Source organism: Mustela erminea, chromosome 1, assembly GCF_009829155.1.
Source record: "Mustela erminea isolate mMusErm1 chromosome 1, mMusErm1.Pri, whole genome shotgun sequence".
NCBI classification, from domain to species: Eukaryota; Metazoa; Chordata; class Mammalia; order Carnivora; family Mustelidae; genus Mustela; species Mustela erminea.
In genome coordinates this window covers 95,683,703-95,702,377 of record NC_045614.1, presented here as the reverse complement: position 1 = coordinate 95,702,377, position 18,675 = coordinate 95,683,703, and the positions used below count along the sequence as shown (strand labels likewise).

At 50.3% G+C, this 18,675-nt stretch overlaps 1 protein-coding gene across 17 annotated transcripts in view; it reads right to left on the bottom strand.

Annotated features, from left to right (window-relative positions):
* The window catches only part of ESYT3 (extended synaptotagmin 3), a 71,482-nt gene that overhangs the window by 19,123 nt on the left and 33,684 nt on the right, over positions 1-18,675 (bottom strand). For 13 of the 17 annotated variants that reach the window (XR_004283467.1, XR_004283466.1, XR_004283461.1 and 10 more), the window contains exons 2-8: positions 10,852-10,893; positions 8,897-9,031; positions 5,738-5,814; positions 4,360-4,426; positions 3,651-3,740; positions 3,089-3,144; positions 1,532-1,652 (exon numbers count right to left, since the gene is read on the bottom strand). Coding sequence is in view for 14 of the 17 variants with exons in the window: in XM_032334266.1 (XP_032190157.1) it covers positions 1,532-1,652; positions 3,089-3,144; positions 3,651-3,740; positions 4,360-4,426; positions 5,738-5,814; positions 8,897-9,031; positions 10,852-10,893 (588 nt within the window). In the remaining 3 variants the exon portion in view is untranslated. Of the gene's footprint in view, positions 1-1,531; positions 1,653-3,088; positions 3,145-3,650; positions 3,741-4,359; positions 4,427-5,737; positions 5,815-8,896; positions 9,032-10,150; positions 10,236-10,851; positions 10,894-11,046; positions 11,401-18,675 lie in introns of those variants that run through there. The other 4 variants (XM_032334316.1, XM_032334305.1, XM_032334327.1 and 1 more) reach the window with 3 other exon arrangements.

Here is an 18,675-nt window from a genome sequence, read left to right as displayed (position 1 = left end):
TTTTTTTTTAAATATCAGTAGATATGTGTACACTTATGATAAGCACTGAGGAATTGCTGAACTGCTGAATCACTTTACTATACATCTGAAACTAATCTAACACTCTATGTTAACTATACTGGAATTAAAGTAAAAGAAAAAAATACTAGGAGATATATTTCCATTTATCCTCTGACCCAGCAATCCCACTGCTAGCTCTCAAAGGATACTGGTAAAAATATAAAAAGACACATACAAGGCTACTCATGACAGCACTATTGGTAATAGTCAAAGACTGACACAACTCGCTGTCCATCAGAACTAGCTAAGTAACACGGCACACTCACGCCGTGGAGTACAGTGCGGCTGTGAGGAGAAGGGCCCTGTCCACGCTGTCACTGAGTGGTGCCCGTGACGTATGGAGTGATAAAAGCAAGGTGGAGAAAACTGTAGTTCATTGCCATCCATCAGAGAAGGGGAATGGGAATGTAATTAGATATGCACACAACTGCTCATATTAGAAAAGGAACAGTCGGGGGATAAACCGTTACTTATAGGAGGAGGGTGGAGGTTAGGTGGAGGCAACAAGGGACAGAAGTCAGACTCCTTGAAACAGAATTTGTTTTCTATATTAGATTTTAGAAGCTTGCAAATATTTTACATGGTGGTAAAAGGAAGTTATGGTCAAAATTAAGCCCTAAAAATAGAAAACAGAATGAAACCTGTCAGTGTAAATATTCATGGCCAGTTGTCACAAATACACAAAACTATCCTAAGTGAATTTAAATCATAGCAGCTTCCCAGGACATCTTGGGAATCTACCCCAAGGACAGACTGTTTTCAGTAATGGTGATGCAGGTGATGGTATTGAACTGTATTCTAAGATTGCCCCACGCAGTGCAGGCTAAAGCCCGCATCACTATGGCAAGGCTGTGAGGACGCCTGTACTCTGTCTTCCTGGACAGCCCAGGCCTCCCCTGTGTGCCACTGCAGCAGACCGATGCCTCCGACATTGCGCTGATGGTGAAATGGGCACATCCCCCTCTCCTGAGCCCTAACTGCCAGTCCTGAAGGGCACCTCCTGTAGGGAGGCCATGTGTCTGTCCTCAGAGGCCTCCCAATCGGGGCCCAGGATAGAGGGGGCAGTGGGGCTGAGCACACAATAAAGCCCCCCATCCTGTGCTGACTCAATATTTTCTCCTGGGGATTCTTTCCACCCCCAAATGATGGGAGTCAGGGAGCCTCATGGAAGAGAGGATGGGAGCCTCCTGGAGTTTCCTCAGGACGGGGGTAACTACCCACAGTCCCCAACCCAGGCTGCAGCTGGGACCAGGATCCAGGAAGGAATGCCACCTGGGCTCTGCCTCTCCCTAGATGGGTGGCTTTGGGCAAACCAGTCAACCTTCTCAAGATTCAGTCTTCCTCCAATAGAATAAGGAAGCCATGCTCTCACAGGACAGAGACAATTGTCATCTGAGAACGCATTCCCTCTGCAGGCCCATCCATCCCTCAGTCCCAGGCCCCGTGCTCCGTGGCTGGTGCTGGTACTCACACAGGGCAGAGGGAAGAGCAGGTTGGTCACGTCCAGCCCCTTCTTCACAGGCACAGTTACACGATTGGGCAGCACCAGGTGGGCAGCAATGAGTTCCTCCAGCAGGCTGTCTGACACCTCACTGGGGACATGGGCATGGCCAGCTGTAGAGGGGTGGCATTGCCTTCCCCCAGGTTACCTGCCCCGCCACCCAGCCCCAGAACTGGAACCAGGAGCAGAGTTGGTGGGCTGGGCCCTGCCCGGGAGAGACCAGCCCTGACTCCAGCCTGCCTGGCTTGGAGGGGAGGTGGGCTTACATTTGACAGCACCCAACCACCCCTTTTCCCCATCTTGCTTTGTTCTCTGAGGCATCATGGTGGGGTAGCTAAGAGGGGTGACCTGGAGCCTGTGTGCCAATCTTGGCTCCATCGCCCATGAGCTGTGAGGCCTTGGGTAAGTTGCTGACTTCTCTGGACCAGTTTCCTCATCTCTAAACTGAGGATATTAACACTACCTCCTAGGGTTGTTACAAGGAGTTAAAACACGGAAAGTGCAAGAATGGTGCCAGGTGCACAGTAAGTGCTACCTAAGTGTTTGCTCCCGTGGCCCTCCTACTCCCTGACATCCCATCAAAATTCTGTTTACTGCCTCTCTCCCCAGTAGAGCAGCAGGGATAGTGCCGAGAACAGGACTAGCACACACTAGATACTCAGTAAACATCTGTTGAACGACACCACGTACAAGTGGATTCTCTGAATCCAGGGGGCCAAGATGGGGGAGAACATCCTCAGTGAGGGAGCCCGGGGTCCCTCCTGCAGGCAGGGGAGGTGCCTGACCTTGGAAAGCCCCAGCTTGCCCTGGTCAGTCCAACCATCCTTCCCTCATGGGGACATGGGTCCATGTGGGGTCAGAGCCCTCCTCTGCTCCTACCTGGGGGCCCGAGGCCCTGCGTGCAGCAGCCCCTAGATCCAGTCCCCGGAATGTGAAATCTCCCAGACCGGCTTCTCTTCACTAGCCTCTGCTGTGACAGCAGCTCCCTGTGACCATGGTTGGGGGAGGCCTTGTGGGCTTCTCACCACCCACTTGGCTGGGGGAGGGGAGTGCAGCTGCAAGGAGGACGTCATGCGTGTTCCTGCCCAATGTGCCACCGCACACACCTGAGTGTTCTCCCAAAACCATGACACAGAAGAAGCAGGCTCCCCTTTCAGGGAGGAAGAGCCCAGAGGGGCACAGGAAAATTGTCTGAAATCACACAGTGCTGAGTGACCGAGCCAGGAGCCTGGTCTGGCCGGGGCTGGTTACAGAGCCTGTGCTCTCGGTAGGCCCCAGGGGCCAGCGTGTGCCCATGCATTTGAATGTGTGCTTGCATGTTCTGGGGGCAGCACTGCCGGCCTCCTGCTCCCCCTCCAAACACACCACCCCTCCTCCCTCCGGAGCAGGGCCAGCTTGGTGCCAGCCCCAGTCTACATGCAGGGGCCGGGAAGGAGGGCACCGCCGCTGGGCAGCTCCAGTCACTGGCTGCCCACTGCTGAGGGCCCCACTCCAGGGGTCTGCCCGCCGTTCCCACAGCACACTTACTTGATTCCTGGTGCATCCAGTAGGTTGGTCAGGCCTGTCCAGTTGATCTGCAGATGCTGCAGGGGCAGAGGGAGGCTGTTAGACTGGAAGAAGCCAGAAGCCCAAGGCTGAGTCCCTTGGCCAAGCCCCTGGAGCCCACCAGCAGGTAGAACACAGCCGCTGTGGGGGGGCACTTCCAGGGGGGGTGTCAGGCAAATGAGGGCACCTCTTAGTCTTACGCAGGCCTCAGTATGCCGCCTCCCTGCTGGGACCACACAGGAGTGGGGCTGTGCACAGGGCCACAGGCCGGCCCGGACTGAGAGGTCTCAGAGACACACTCCTCTCCACCTTGGACCCTCTGTGTGACCTGGGCAAGCCACTCTTGCGAGCTATTTCTTGCTTTTGGGTGTAGAGCAGAGTGGAACACCTCAGGCTGCCTAAGATGACAGGACATGAGGAGTGTGGGGTACCTGGGTCTAGGTTGGTGTAGGCAGTTCTATTCTTGGGTTCACATTAGCACCTGGGGCCCGGCAGGCGAGTGCTTACTCCCCAAAACAGGCCTAGGACTCTCCTTGGCACCCACCGGCTTTTGAAGGAAGAACACGGTCACAGCTCCCACGAAGGGCTTGTCCACCAGGAGGGGCTCCAAGATGACCCGCAGCGTGCCCTGCAACTGGATGGGCACAGAGGACGCATGCAGGACCTCAGCCTCTCCCTGCACCTGTACTCAGCCGAGGCCACCTGTCTTGCTCATGCCCATGCCACCCCCAAATGTCAGGGCCACCTCAGGGGACAGAAACCTGCACACGGCTGCCACCCCTCTGCCGGCTACCAAGGGCCATGAGCTAGCTGCCCCTGCCATCTGCTAGTGCTCCAGCCTGAGGGGCCTGCAGCCCTGCCCCAATCTCCAGCCAGCCCAGCCAGGCAGGCCCTGGTGCCAGTACGCCACCTCTGCCATAAGCTCTTTCCCCCTCCTCCGTCCACCTAGTTTCTAAGCACTGGCTCGGCATCACTCCATAAATAGAATGTCTCCCTTCCTGCCCCCCGAGGGGGACTCTTACAGAGGCAGGTGTGGGGCCACAGGGCCAAGCAGAAGGTTGGTAAAGCCCAGTCGCCTCTTTCCAGCCGTGTGACCTCAGGCCTGGAGTCTTGGGATGATCAGCCCCTGTGTGGTGTCCTCCCCTTCCCTGCTGCCTGCTCCAGTGTGAGCCTGCTTCCCCCTGCCCGGCCTCCCACCCCAGGGGCAGGAAGCGGGGGCAAGGGGGTGGGCAGTGCCACCAGGTTCCACATACCTGAATCCCATTCACACCAGCCTGTATCTTCTGCAGCTCTGCACTGATCTCACAGTCCCCGATGTAGCTGAAAGTGGGGAGGGAGAAGGAAGGCCGAAAGGAAAGGCAGGTCCACCAGTCAGAGAGACCAGGAAACTTGCCCCGGGCCATAGAGCCCAAGCTCAGGCATCCAGTCACCAACCCTGAGCCCAGCATCACCAGGCTATGGCCTCCCCCAAAGCCTGAGCTGGCTGAGAAGCTACATGTGTGCCAGAGGACCCTGGTGGATCTGGTGGCAGAGCCTTGGAGCCAGGCATGCCCAATAACCATCATCTTCACACATCCCCCAGATGGGGACAGGTATTCCCAGAGCTGACTCCTATCCACCCGATATGCTCTCAGTGCCAGCCTCTGGGCTATGAAAATAAGACACTGGAGAGGAATGCAACATTCTGGAACTTTCAGAGTTAATCATTGGTCCTTTATTTATTTATTTATTTATTTATTTATTTATTTATTTATTAAACTGATTTATTTTAGAGAGAGAACAAGTGAGTACATGGGGGAAGGGCAGAGGGAGAGAATCTTCAAGCAGAGTCCTCACTGAGCACAGAGCTGGACCCCACCACCGTTGAAATCATAACTTAAGCCAAAACAGAGCCGGACTCTCATCTGACTGAGCCACCCACGAACCCCTAATCCTTGCTCCTTTAAAGCACAATTAAAACCTTACCACCTCCAGGAAGACTACCTGGATTGAATGTCCCTTCTCTCAGACTCCAGCTTGCTACAAACATCATTCAGAAGAGGTACCTTTGCCCAACCTACTGAACTAGACACAAGGATGTATCTTTGCATCCTTGTTTTCCTGACGCATCAGAGTCCAGTTCTCCCACGGATCTCATAGCCTGTGCTCAGAGCTCCCTGGGCCTTACCACAAGTCCCCACATCATGTTGTTGTACTTGCTCCCTCTTTCCACATCCTCTTTAAGGCAGCTGGTCTGAGCATCCAGGTAATGAGCTGTGACCTCCAAGAAAGCTCTGCTGCCTGGGCCTTGGTATCCAAGAGCCTACCTGGTGCCAATTCTTATGGGAGAATCTGGGCCTGGGCTGAGGGGTCAACCAGCAGTGGCTTCCCTGGGACTGTCCATTCTCCTGATACTCTTTCCTGTCCCAAGCAGGGACCCTGTGCTCCTGCCCAGGGTGGGGTGTGTGTGTGTGTTTGTGTGTGTGTGTGTGTGTGTGTGTGTGTGTGTGTGCACACGCGTACACGCGCGCTGTGAGATGCTTTCCCACCCCAAATCAGAACATAAACTACACTACTCCATCTTCAAGCTGGCTGTTCTCACACGGCATACCCCGTACCCTGCACCTGGCCCGCGTGGGCAAAATGGCTCACCATATCTGCAGGTCCAGGACTACCCGTCTCCGGTTGCGCTGGTTAGTGTGTGCCTTGACGCCGTTGACCCGGGGGCACTGGAAGAGATGCCAGAGGGATGGGTGAGCAGGGATCTCACAGCAAGGGGTGGCTGCTGGCCCCTGCCCGGCACTGGGCTTTGGTTGCAACAACATGACCACCACAATTCTGGGATGGGGCACAAAAAGAGAAATTCACACTGTGGCCCGTCTGTCCTCAGACCTATGATACCTCCCTCCCTAGAATGTGTACCCTTCCTTCTCTCTCTCTCCTACCACAGATATTTACAGAGTACCCGCTCTGTGCCAGGCACTGGACCAAGGACAAGGTAAGGAGCAAGACAGGCTAAAGCTTCCCCTCATGGGTTGGAAGCCCAGCAGAGGAGACAATGGTGGGGGAGGGCATGAGGAGGCGCAGTCCCTGCTGTCACATAGGGGTCGGGGGACTTCAGGAGCACCTTCCTTGTGGCAGGCCAAGGTTAGAGAAGATTTTTGGAAGAGGTGGCACTTAAATAGTTCTGGCCTATGAGTAGGAGTTGGCCCCCCAAGGGCAAGAGAAGAAGGCAGGGTCCCTAGCTCAGGGGAGCTGACCCTAGAAATTAAAGTATCCCACACCAGGGCCGAGCGCTGAGCTCCTAGGTGATCTCCCCCACCTCACTTCTCTCTTTGCCTCCCATCAGGAGGCTAGTGGGCACTGGAATGGGCTCTGGTTAGTATTTACCAAGAATAAAAGAGAAGTATCATTTGAATTTGAGTTACATGCATGCTGAAGTAATTAGGGGTGGAGGCCACTAATGTTTGCAATCTAGTTTAAAATACATTAAAAAAAAGATGAGGAGGAAAAATAGATGTGTGGATATGTGCTAAAGCAAATATAGCAAAAGGTTAGTGGCTATACAATCCAAATGGTCCACGGCGTAATACTGGCACATCTTCTGCAGGTTTGAGATTTTTCACAATGAAATGTTGGAGAAAAATAATTCAATCAATCATACTAGAGAAGATTCCATTATCTTTCTATTCTCTCCTTAGAAAGTGACATTGACAGGGCATCTGGGTGGCTCAGTCAGTTAAGTGTCTGCCTTTGGCCTCAGGTCATGATTCCAGGGTCCTGGGATCAAGCCTCACATTAGGCTCCCCGCTCAGCAGGGAGCCTGCTTCTCCCTCTCCCTTTCCCTTTCCTTCTGTGTGCACGAGCTCTCTCCCGCTTTCTCTCTCAAGTAAACAAATAAAGTCTTAAAAAAAAATGACATTTACAAATGCATTGTCACATGAAAAGCTTATCAAAAAGTACAGAGACCACAGATTCAGGGGAAAAAAGTAGTACAGGGACAACTTGAGCAGTTAATTAAAATCATCATGTGGTTTTTCCTGAACTTGTGATATGTGTGGTATGTCAGCTTTTTTAAGTGTTTAATTTTCTGTGGTTTATTTTCCCATTCTTTCTTTCTTTCTTTTTTTTTTTTTTTAAAGATTTATCCATTCATTTGACAGACAGAAATCACAAGGAGGCAGAGAGGCAGGCAGAGAGAAAGGAGGAAGCAGGCTCCCCACTGAGCAGAGAGCCCGACACGGGGCTCGATCCCAAGACCCTGGGATCATGACCTGCGCCAAAGGCAGAGGCCCTAACCCACTGAGCCACCCAGGCACCCCGTATTTTCCCATTCTTTCTCATATTTATTTAATATTCACTTTTGCCCTGGTTTTACATTTTTAATTTTATGTTCTTTTTCTTTCAGAGGGTCCCCCAATCACAGGAGCTTCAGGCCGCATGGCACCTGGCTGTACCCTGGCCTCCAAGACCTACCAAGGCCTAGATGGTAAAGACCCAGAAAAGCCAGCAGCAGCCTGGGGAGGAGGCTGGGGCGCTGTATGGGACCACCCGCAGCCTGGGGCCACTGTGGGGCCTGCTTCTGCTGTGGTGAGGGATGGCTTCCCAGCAGCACCACCTCCCACAGGCATCCGGCTCTGCTCTACAGCGGTCCACCCACTGCTTAGCTCCTAGCCTGCTGAGTCCAAATGCAGGATCCCTCCCAGCAGTGCTCCCAGATGACCACAACCCCTGCACCCCTCCACTCCCGAGTTCATGCATTCCTCCAGCATGGTGAGTACAATGCCATGGGGTGGCCCACCAGTTTGGGTGTCTGTCTCTATAACAGAACACTGACCTTCCCAAAGGCAGGGGCATAAGTCACACCCATTTCTGCCTACGGGTCCTTGCACATAGCCATGCTCCGTATGCGGACATGAATGAAGCAGAGAATGAATAAAGGAACTCATAGATGCTGAGACAGACCAGTCCTGGCCAAGTCTGAGAGGCACAGACTAGAATCTCCAGGGGCCAGGCATGCCTGCTGCGCTCCCCACTCAGGCAGCCAGTGGGGCAGGCTGGCCTGCACCCTGACACCTGCCTGTCCTCCAGCAGGACAGATGCCAGTGCACCTGGTTTACCAAGGGGTGGACATCAGGCAGTTCTCTGCCTGTGGGAGGCAGCTCTTCTTAGGTAAACCCAATGCCCAATGTGGAGCTCAAATTCACAACCCCGAGATCAAGAGGCACATGCTCTACTGACTGAGCCAAATGACAAAAATAAGACACACCAATGGGGCAGCAGAAGTGGGGCAAAAGGGTGGAGTAGGAAGCTGTCAACAATAGGGAGAGACATGATGTTGGGTATGTCAAAAGCAAACTTCTTTTATCCTGGGTCGCCCATTAGCTTCATAGAACTAGTGCCGGGCTTGTGATGCTAACTAACAGAACCGATCACCTGGTAGAGAACTCTCCCCTACCTTGGGGCACTGTCTCCCCCTGTGGAAATCTGTTCTTCCTCGCTGATGCCCCAGCAAGCCGTACTTGGACATGTTCTTATCTGGCTGGCTTCTACTGCACAGCATGTTTTCCAAATTTGGCTCAAGAAAAGTGGACTCGTTTCCCACCTTTCCTTTTTGTTCTAACCCAGGCTTCCTTTGCACCTGCAAGGATGGCGGTGCTGGGACTTGGGGGTGTGGGGTCTACACTTGGGCCCAGAGGCTGAAAAGTGCACACGGGGAGGTCCCCTGGGGTATTTTCAGGCAGGCAGGGTCTGGGACAGGGAAAAGACTGCTTGGCAGATCCAGGCTCCCCCTCCTGAGACATCACCCACCTTTTGTCCGAAGTAGAGCTTGGTGAAGGTGAAGGTTCTTAAGTGGATGCTCTTCTCCCGGATCTTGGGCTCGAGTTTCTCCCGGAACTTGTTTTCCATGATCATGCTCAGGTAGGGCCAGGTCTGAGAGATGATCTGTGCCAAGAGGAGGCTCTTGGGGGTCAGGTCTGTTTCCCCAACAAGACCCAGGCCTGCCCAGGACAACCTGACCCAGGCGTGGGGGTCCCGTGGCCCTTACGCTGCAGCACCCACAGGCCTGCCTGCCCACCCACTGACCCACCTATCCGTCTATCTGTCCATCAGACATCGCATAACTCCAGCAGTGCTTCTCACACCTGCCCAGGCAGTGGGAACCCAAGATTTGGTGCTCTTTTGCAGAGCACTGTGAAATAGTCACTAAACATAGTATTATGAAACTTCTCCTTCTGTGCTAAAACAGAAGCTATCAAAGGCAACACTGTGGTGTAATCAACAAGTAGCAGGTGCCATGGGGGGGTGGGGAAGAGACGTGGGGAAGGGGGGTGCCGGTGAGGGGTACGAAGGGAGCAGCAGCAGCAGTTCTGTCTGGGGCAAAGTCTTCTCCCTTTCCTTCTCCTGGACCTGGGTCATAGTTCACAAGATGCACCTTGCATTCCCCAGACCCATCATGAGAGGAGCCTGAGGCAGTGATGTTTCAGGGCTTTACCACTTCCATCTCTATTAAGAGCCCCCTTAGGGCTGGTCCCATCTTCCTGACTCCCTGCTTTGTGGTCTGCCGAGTGCATCTTGAGCACAAAGTTCTTTGGGACACAAGCGGTACCCCTGTGTAGGGTCCGTCTACACAACTGTATCCCCATCCATGCTCTGAGCAGAGGGCAGGAGCCTGGTCCAACCAGTCACAAGTCCCCAGCACCTTGTGTGCGACTCACTGTCAATGCAAGAAAGGACAGAGCATACAAGTGCACCCGTGAACTGGTGGACATGCAGGCAGGAAGAACAAGGTCTGTCCCAGGGGCCCTGGGCCCTGCATTAGTCCACAGAAACCAGGTGACTCATCTGAAAGGAGCCCGCACTTCCTCCAACTTCTGTCTGCCAGCTGGGAGCAGTTTCTGACCCACACGGCAATGACATATCTGGTAACACGAGACTATCAGCCTTGGCTCAAAAACCATCAGAAAGTCCTTTTTTATACCTAAACTCAAGTCATTCCTGCTATGGACTTTTCCAACCGAACAGAGGCAAGGTCTCTATAGAAAAAGTCCTGAATCAGGATACCTGAGGGGGTGGGAAGGTACTGGAGTCTCCACATCTAGGAGACAGTTTTGGACTCATCAGGCAGGGGCAGACTCTGTTTCCTCATCTGTAAGAAAAGGCCAGACCAGGAGTCTCAGAGCCAGGCCCTCCCAGGGCTTCCCGCAGCAGGGCCCAAGGGTGTGACCAGCAGGATCCAACAACAGTGGTCATACTGATGATGGCGGTGTTCCTGACCTCTGGGCCCTGTGGCGCTTTCATTACCTGAGGGATCCTCACAACCTCCCAAGGCAGGGACCATAATTATCCCCACGCACAGATGAGGGACCGGCTCTGAAAGGCTAGGCACCCTGTGGGAGGGTACCTAGTCATTGGAGGCAGATCTCGGCTGGCCACAGGCAAAGGGCAGCTGGGGTGAGATACCACCCTCCTCTCCTGGGAGGCCCTGATCCTGGCCTCCTGGCCGGATCTCCTGATCCGGGCTGCATTTTTCTCTATACTTCCTGGTGTTTTCTAACATTTCTGCTCTGCCTGTGCATTAATTTCACGCTAAAGAAAGGTGTTTGTTTTTTAAAGAGAGTCACTGGCAAGGAGAAGAACCCTGAGTGTTACTGCCAGCAGGCCTTTGTGGCACAGCTCCCATCCAGGGTGGGGTCACTGAGCCCAGGGGCACCAAGGGGACCAGGCCCAGGAGGCCGGCCCCGGCAGGCCCACCTCAGCCTTACCTTGTTGGCCCACTCGACCCGCTCCACATCCGGGAAGTGGATCTAGGGAACAGAAGGCGCTAGGGTAAGTCAGACTCAGCCCGTGCCTCCCCCTATCCCCCAGACCCTGCCTCGAAGCCAGCGGTTCCCGCTCCCACCCCACGTTTGCCTCTGCTCTGCCTCCCCACCCCCGCTCAGCACTCGCCAGGCACCGACCAGGAGACTTGGCCAGCCCTGCCCTGGGGCACACTGTCCGGTGGGGCAGGCGACAAGCGGCCAGACCGCACCAACGATGCCCCAAGGCTCGCAGGTAGGCGGTTCTGGGCAGACCGCGCCCAGCAGCCAGGAGGCTGGAAGGGCGGGGCCGGAACCCCCTGTTTGCTTATGCAAATAAGCCCCGCCTTCTGGGGGGGGGAAATGTGGAATCCCCACCCAGCTCGGCTCCTCGCCATTTCCGTCCTGCTTAGTCTTTTAATGATATAATTAATTGCCACTTCCGTCCTCCATAGTCTTTTAATGACACAAGTAATCGTGGCCTCTGGAGAAAAATTAGAAAACTGTAGGTGAGCAGAAGGAAAGACTTTTTTCTTTTCTTTTCTTTTTTTTTTAAAGATTTCACATATTTATTTGACAGAGATCATAAGTAGGCAGAGATCCAGGCAGAGTTAGTCCCGCCGAGCAGAGAGCCTGAAGCGGGGCTCGATCCAAGGACTCCGGGATCGAGACCCCAGCCAAAGGCAGAGGATTTAACCCACTGAGCCACCCAGGGACCCCAAAGACATTTTTTTTTTCAAGATTTTATTTATTTATTTGACAGAGAGAGACCACAAGTAGGCAGAGAGGCAGGCAGAGAGAGAGAGAGAGAGGAGGAAGCAGGCTCCCTGCTGAGCAGAGAGCCCGATGCGGGACTCGATCCCAGGACCCCGAGATCATGACCCGAGCAGCAGGCAGCGGCTTAACCCACTTGAGCCACCCAGGTGCTCCCCCCCAAGACATTTTTATCGGAGAGTGCTGAGTGACAACCACCATTAACAAGTGTCTCCTTCCAGCCTCTTATAGAAATAAGCATATGTAGTTTTCACAGAAATTGAGGTCAGTGTTTGGTTTTCTGCTTTTTTTCAGTTAGCAGCAGGTAGGATGGTGGTGATTCCTAAAGTAACAAATGCCAAACTGAAGGGCTTGGAAAGGGGATCATGCTGTTTGCCTAGGCAACAGGGGAATGGGGAGCACCCCTACCCAGCAGGCCAGATCCTGTTCTCACACAGGGAGCTTCCTTCAAGTCACAGCCCCCAGCCACATCCCTGGGTTGCCTGGCAGGGGGGCGGGCTGCCCGGGGCTGGGCGGAGGGTTGAGGGGGTGAGGAGGTGAGGATCCTATCAGCTAACCTTTGCACGACCTGATTCTGACAATTCTGAATCCCTTCCCTGCCAGAGGCTCAATCTCCACCAGTATCTGCTGAGCTTCTCATAGACACCCCAGCCCAGCCCCAAGGTTTTCAAGGACAAATGGGCAAGACCACTGGTGCCTGACACAAAACGTGATCAGTAAAATGGCAGCAATGGCCATTTCTGTTGCCAAGTCCTCAGAGCACAGACCAACTCAGGATCACATTCATGGTGGGCAGAGGACCTCCCAAGGTCAGGAAAGGAAACATGTCCATTCAGTTCACATACCTAGTGCACACCAGGCCTTGGGGTAGCTCTGGGGGTGCCCTGAAGGCCCAAACATAGACTCTGGCATAGAACACTATGCCCAGGAGTATAGAGTAATTTAATTCCTTTAGGAATCTGACTTTTTAAAAAAAGATTTGGAGTGGGGAGAAGGTGCTGAGGGAGAGAGGAAGAAAGAGAGAATCCTAAGCAGACTCCCTGCTGAGTGTGGAACCCAGTGCAGAGCTAGATGTCACGATCCTGAGATCATGACCCGAGCCGATATCAAGGGTGGGTGACTTAACTGACTGAGCTACCCAGATGCCTCTTAGGAGCAGTTTTTTTTGTTTTTTGTTTTTTGTTTTTAAGATTTTCTTTATTTATTTGACAGAGATCACAAGTAGGCAGAGAGGCAGGCAGAGAGAGAGAAAGAGAGAGAGAGAGAGGAGGAAGCAGGCTCCCTGCTGAGCAAAGAGCCAGATGTGGGGCTCAATCCCAGGACCCTGGGAGCATGACCCAAGCTGAAGGCAGAGGCTTTAACCCACTGAGCCACCCAGGCGCCCCTTAGGAGCAGTTTTTAACAGCCTTGAGAAGTCAGAGAAGCCCAGTGCTTCTGGGACTCCCAGAACATCCAGCCCTTCTTCCAGCCTCAGTTTCCCCAGTTCTGGACAATGATACATATTAACTTGAAGAAACATCTAATATTCCCAGGTGCTAAAGGAAAATCACTGCCTGGTTCCCAGAGGAGGAGCTGGCCCAGTCCATAGGAACAGAAGGGAAAGAGGGGAAAGGGATCTGGGGGAAGTGGGCAGGAACTACGGCTGGCCCATCCAGCTCACTGGGGAGCAGCAGCCTATTCACCAGACACTCCCTGCTGCTGCCGCCCTGGGTTAAGTTCCAAGCCCCTAAGAGGCAAAGGGAGCTGAGGCCTTTCATTGCTCTGTATCACTCCTCCCAGCACTGATAAAACAACTCCATGTGGGGCTGAAACTGACATCCCCATCTCTTTGGTTGCTCCATTCATCACCATTTTCAACTTCACTTCTTCCAGGAAGCCTTTCCTGATCTCTCAAGTCAGAGACAGGTGTCCCTACTAGGTATCTGCCAGTTCTGCATTGCGGCTTTTAATAGACCTCTTTAGAGCTGCTGGGTCTTACTGCCTGCCTCCTTACTAGCCTGTAAGCTCTAGTGGGCTGACCTATTAGTGCCTGACCCCAGCATGTGACTATCTTAATAAATATTTGTGGAATGAATGAACACATAAATGAATGCAAGCTTCTTGCCTTCCAACAGCTCCCAGGCTAGTAAAGGAAGCAGGCAATTAACCATTCCAGTACAGGATCATACCAAGGTGCAGGGAGTGGGACCCTCACAGAGGAGAAAGGTGGACTTTCTCTGGTACCCTCATGCCTCTTCTGCCCAAGCCAGCTGGCTGGACCCCTCCCTCTCCTCTTTCCATCCTGACCACTGTACTCCCATCCTGCCCCTGGGCACACCTGATATGTATATCCCCTCCACCTCCTATCACACCTCTCCAGGGGAGGACCTAGGGGGAGGTTCTGCACCACTGGGAGCTAGTTCTGATCTCCTGCACCCTGGAAAAGTGATCCAGCCTGGCAGGTCCTATCCTGGCCACATTTGGGAGCCAGTCAGACTCCCAGACTCAGATTCCTGAGCTGCCTTTCACACCTACTGAATCAGAGTGTTTCCAGGTGGGGCCTTGCAATTTATTTTTAACCAGCTCCTGGCATGATTCTGGAGATCCGGCAGAGTTGGTTGTGAAATATCAATGACTAGCCCAGCCCTTGCATTAGAGTGGCCCACACTCACACTGACTGTGTGGGCAGCAGCGGAGTGCCCGGGGCCCGCACTGTTTTCATGTTCTCTTGGCCAGCCACACTAGTGTTTGAGGCTCCTTGCTAAGACACTCCTCTAGAGAACAAGTCTGAATGCCCTGATGAGAGCAATTCAGGCCAAGAAAATAAGGGATCATCAAGTCAGCCTCTTCTGCCTCAGGCACCCGGCTGGCTCCTCTCTGCCTGAATCTCAGCACCCGTCAGGACTCCCCAGTGAGCCAAATCCTGAGCCAGGCCATCTTCTCTGTGACTGCTGCAGAGTAAGTCCTGGGCCAGGGAATGACATCAGAGAGGCAGACACTTACTGAACAACTACTCAGCACCAATTCTCCCTGGAGACCAAGGAGTCTTTTTTTCCATTATAATTGGTCTTTTAAAACACTCTTTCCCTACTTCAAATTCTCGAAATTATTTCATGTTTTTAATCTGTTGACTTTATATTTTAGCTCTGTACTTAGGTCTTCAGTCTGTCTGAAAGTTTTATAGCAGGTAGGATAGGTATAGAATTTCATTTCTCTCCAAACTCTCACTAAGACAATTTTTAAATAACACATATCTAAAAAAAAAAATAATAATAATTCCATCTTTCCTCCTGATTTGTGAAGTGACTTTTCTCATATGTCAGCTTCTCATGTGTACTCTGGTGTGTTTCTGGACTTGGCAAGGAACTCCATGGTCTGAGTGCCTGTTTCCTGCCAGCACCACACCATACTAATCACTGTAGCTTTGCAGCATGACCCAGGGTAGGGGGGCTCCTGTTTGCTTTTCTTATTCAAACCAACTGAGCTAATAGTATTTATGCTTCCAAAATGAATTTTAGAATCTTGTCCATCTTCCCTCCAATAATCCTCCTGGGATTTTATATATTTGTGGGAGAACAGATAGCTTTACGATATTAAGTTTTGCATCCACGAACAGAATATTTCCCCTTATTAATTTACATCTGATTGTATTCACATTTAAGATCATAAGTCTTTCTTTATAAAAATCCCGTTTTTTTCTTAGATTACTTAGGAGGTTTTATGGTTATTAAAAATGGTATTTCGTTTTCTGTGCAACTTTGTTGAAATTTGTTGTTGGTTCTAATTCATTAATTCTCATATGTTATTTATATATAATCTCCAATAACCTTTTTTTTTTTTTCTTATCTTTATCCTTCTTATTTTTGTTAAGTTTGTCTTCATTGGCCAAACGCTCTGGTACCACACCAGACAGTGGTGGTGACAGCAAGCAGCTCTATCTTGTTCCTGACATCAAACAGAAGTTTTTCCATGAAGCGTGCTTTTTGCTGTAGATTTTTAGAGGAAAGCTATCAGATTGAGGATGTTCTTTTCGATAGCTAAATTTTCAAGAGCTTTCGTTAGAAATGGGTATTGAGGGACACCTGGGTGGCTCAGTGGGTTAAACCTCTGCCTTCAGCTCAGGTCATGATCTCAAGGTCCTGGGATCGAGTCCCGCATCGGGCTCCCTGCTGAGCAGGGAGCCTTCCCCCTCTCCCTCTGCTGCTCCCCCTGCTTGTGCTCTCTCTCCTCTCACTCTCTGTCAAATAAATAAATTCTTTAAAAAAAAAAAAAAAGAAAAGAAATGGGTATTGAACTACATTCAACGCTTTCTCAAATCTATTGGGATAATTGTGTTATTTTTCCCTTTCGCCCATTAAGGTGGCCAACTTAAGTGATTTCTTAATAAAACAAAACCATCTCTAGTTCTTGGGATAAGCCCCATTTGAAGCAGTACATTTAGTTAGCCTGATATCACATTTAGGTTTTATACATTCACGATTCAAAGTGATATCTACAATTTTTGTTTTTGTACAATCCATACCTAGCTTTGGTATAAAGATTTTACAATAAATTATAACACTAGTGATAAAGCTTTTCCATATCCTGTTTTCTGAAACAACCTGTAAATAATAGGAATTACCCAATCAGTGAACTTTAGTGTTTCTTACCTATAAAGCCATCATAGCCTGAGGCTCTTGGAGTGGGAAATTACATTTTCTCTCTTCAGTGGTTAATGGTGTATTCAAGGTCTCCTTATCTCTTATTGTGGTAATCTGGGCATTTCTAGAAATGTATCTAGTTCAACTAGGTTTTCAAATGTATTGATATATATATTTTTTATATTTTATTATTTTTAATCTGCTTTATCTGTAGTTACTTCTGTGTTTTCATTCCAGATTTTATTTTCATCTTTTTCTATTAATAGATCAAGCTCGACTAAGATTTTGCTCATTGCACTAATCTTTTCATAGAACTAACTTCAGTTGTCATTCTTTCTCCTTTACATTTATAATCAAAATTTTTGTTCATTTTCACAATTATATGTATTAATTCTTTCTCTATTCCTTTGATCTAAATCTGTTGCTCTTTTATGTTCTTAGAGTTGAAGAATTTATTTCAGTTTTTGGTTTATTCAAATTCAAACTTATAAATTCCCCTATGATTTTTGCCATTGTATTTTATCATTATTTAGCTTCCTGTCTTTTCATAATTTCTATTACAATTACTTTTCAAACAATGATTTTTAAATAATGGTATTTTTAAATATGTAGACATATGAGATTTCTAAGGCTATTTATTGTTTTCTGATTCCTTTTCTTTATGGTCTGCACAGTCTGTAGGATAGCAATCCACTGGAATATATTGATAATTCCTTTGTGGCCTAGTAATGATTAATTCCTGTGGCTACTCCATATATGATCAAGTTATTAACCATGTCCTTTGTAAAAAAAAAAAAATCATGCCCTCCCAATATTCTTTATCCTTGTTTCCTCTTTGTCTACTTGATGTATCATTTTCAGAGAGGAATGTGTTAGAACTGCCAAGCCCAGCTATGGATTTATCTACTTCTCTGTGCAGTTCTCTTGGGCTGTTGGTTTACATTTCAGGTTTATTTTATGCAGCACATACATGTCCATGATTGCTGTGTTACCTTTTTCATGCTATATGCTATAACATCCTGGTCTTTAGGATGTACCCAAGTTACATTCTATTTTGTCTAATATGAAAATTGCCATTCTCCCTTACTTTTGTTTCAGATTTGCCCAGTTGTATCTTTTTCCACCCTATTTTCAAACTTTCTTGGTTCATGTTATCTCATGTCACTTAAAACTCACCTTAATTCCTTATCAGCCCCATTGTACTGATGAGGAAAGTAAGGCTCAGAAGGGTTGCTCATAGTCACCAGCTATGGAGTCCAGAGCTGAGACACAGACCCAGGTCCATCTTACCACCAATTCTGTACTTCGGCACCTGGCTGCTCTCACTCCTCTTAAGAAGACCTTATGGACGACTATGTTTTCCTCTTTTACAGAAAGTCTAATTTAGCAGACGATTGCCCTCATGGTACCCGAGTCTTCACTGGTACACCATGCTTTATAGTTTACAAAGGACATTCTATAGATACTTTCATTTCACCTTCCTAATACTCCATAAGGTGCACAGCAAAGGCACAATCATCCCCATTTTACAGATGAGGAGAGGCTCAGAGACCAGTTGGTACCCGCCCAGATCACCCAGGTGACCGGAACTCACATTTCACCTGCATACAATTTGAGCCCAGCCTACAAACTTTTTCTCCCCGCCTGCTGCACCTGAAGTGTCAGCATGTGAGGTCCACATCTTAGTGTAGAAGTATTCCTTGTGCATTTAAAATTTCACCTCTGACAGCCTCAGTTTTCTCATCCACAAGATGGGTACAATGCTGCCAGTTTCACAGAGTCCCTGAGATGAGTAAATAAGACAATGCATGTGTGGTGCTCAGTCCCCTCCCTGGCTCAGTACAAATGTTCCAGAAGTGGTGACCGTTGTTGGCAGTTGTCAGTTGCCCGAGATGCAGGCACTCAGCTACCTCTGTCCTCGGGTACATGACAAGAACAATGTCTCCTGGGCTATGTGTCCAGCTCTGTCTGATCCAAAGTCTGGTAAATTGTCTATGGGATCTCCAGATGCCTGTGGCTCAGCGCTTTGGGAACCCACATAGAAGGGAGAAGAGAAAATGAGAGAACACAGTGAAGGTGCCTGAGGCCAGAGAAGGAAGGCAGTTGAGGATAGTTTTCTTAGCCTCTGCTGATTGGCTGAGAGGTACGCTGCAGACAGCCTGGGTCCAATGCCCAGGAGGCACCTGCATGAAACTGCCCAGTGTGGGGAGGGCTCCACAGTGATGTGTGGCAGAGGGACCCGTTCAGAGCCTCTCTGTGTGTTTTTCCTCCCTAAACAAAGGAAGGGAAGGCAGAAAAAGACTGGAGGCCTGTGCTCAGGCTGAGTCCTGAAATCACTGAACTTTTGTTCCAATACCTCACAAGGCTGGGGATCCCTGAGACCAGCTGGCTGGGAGAC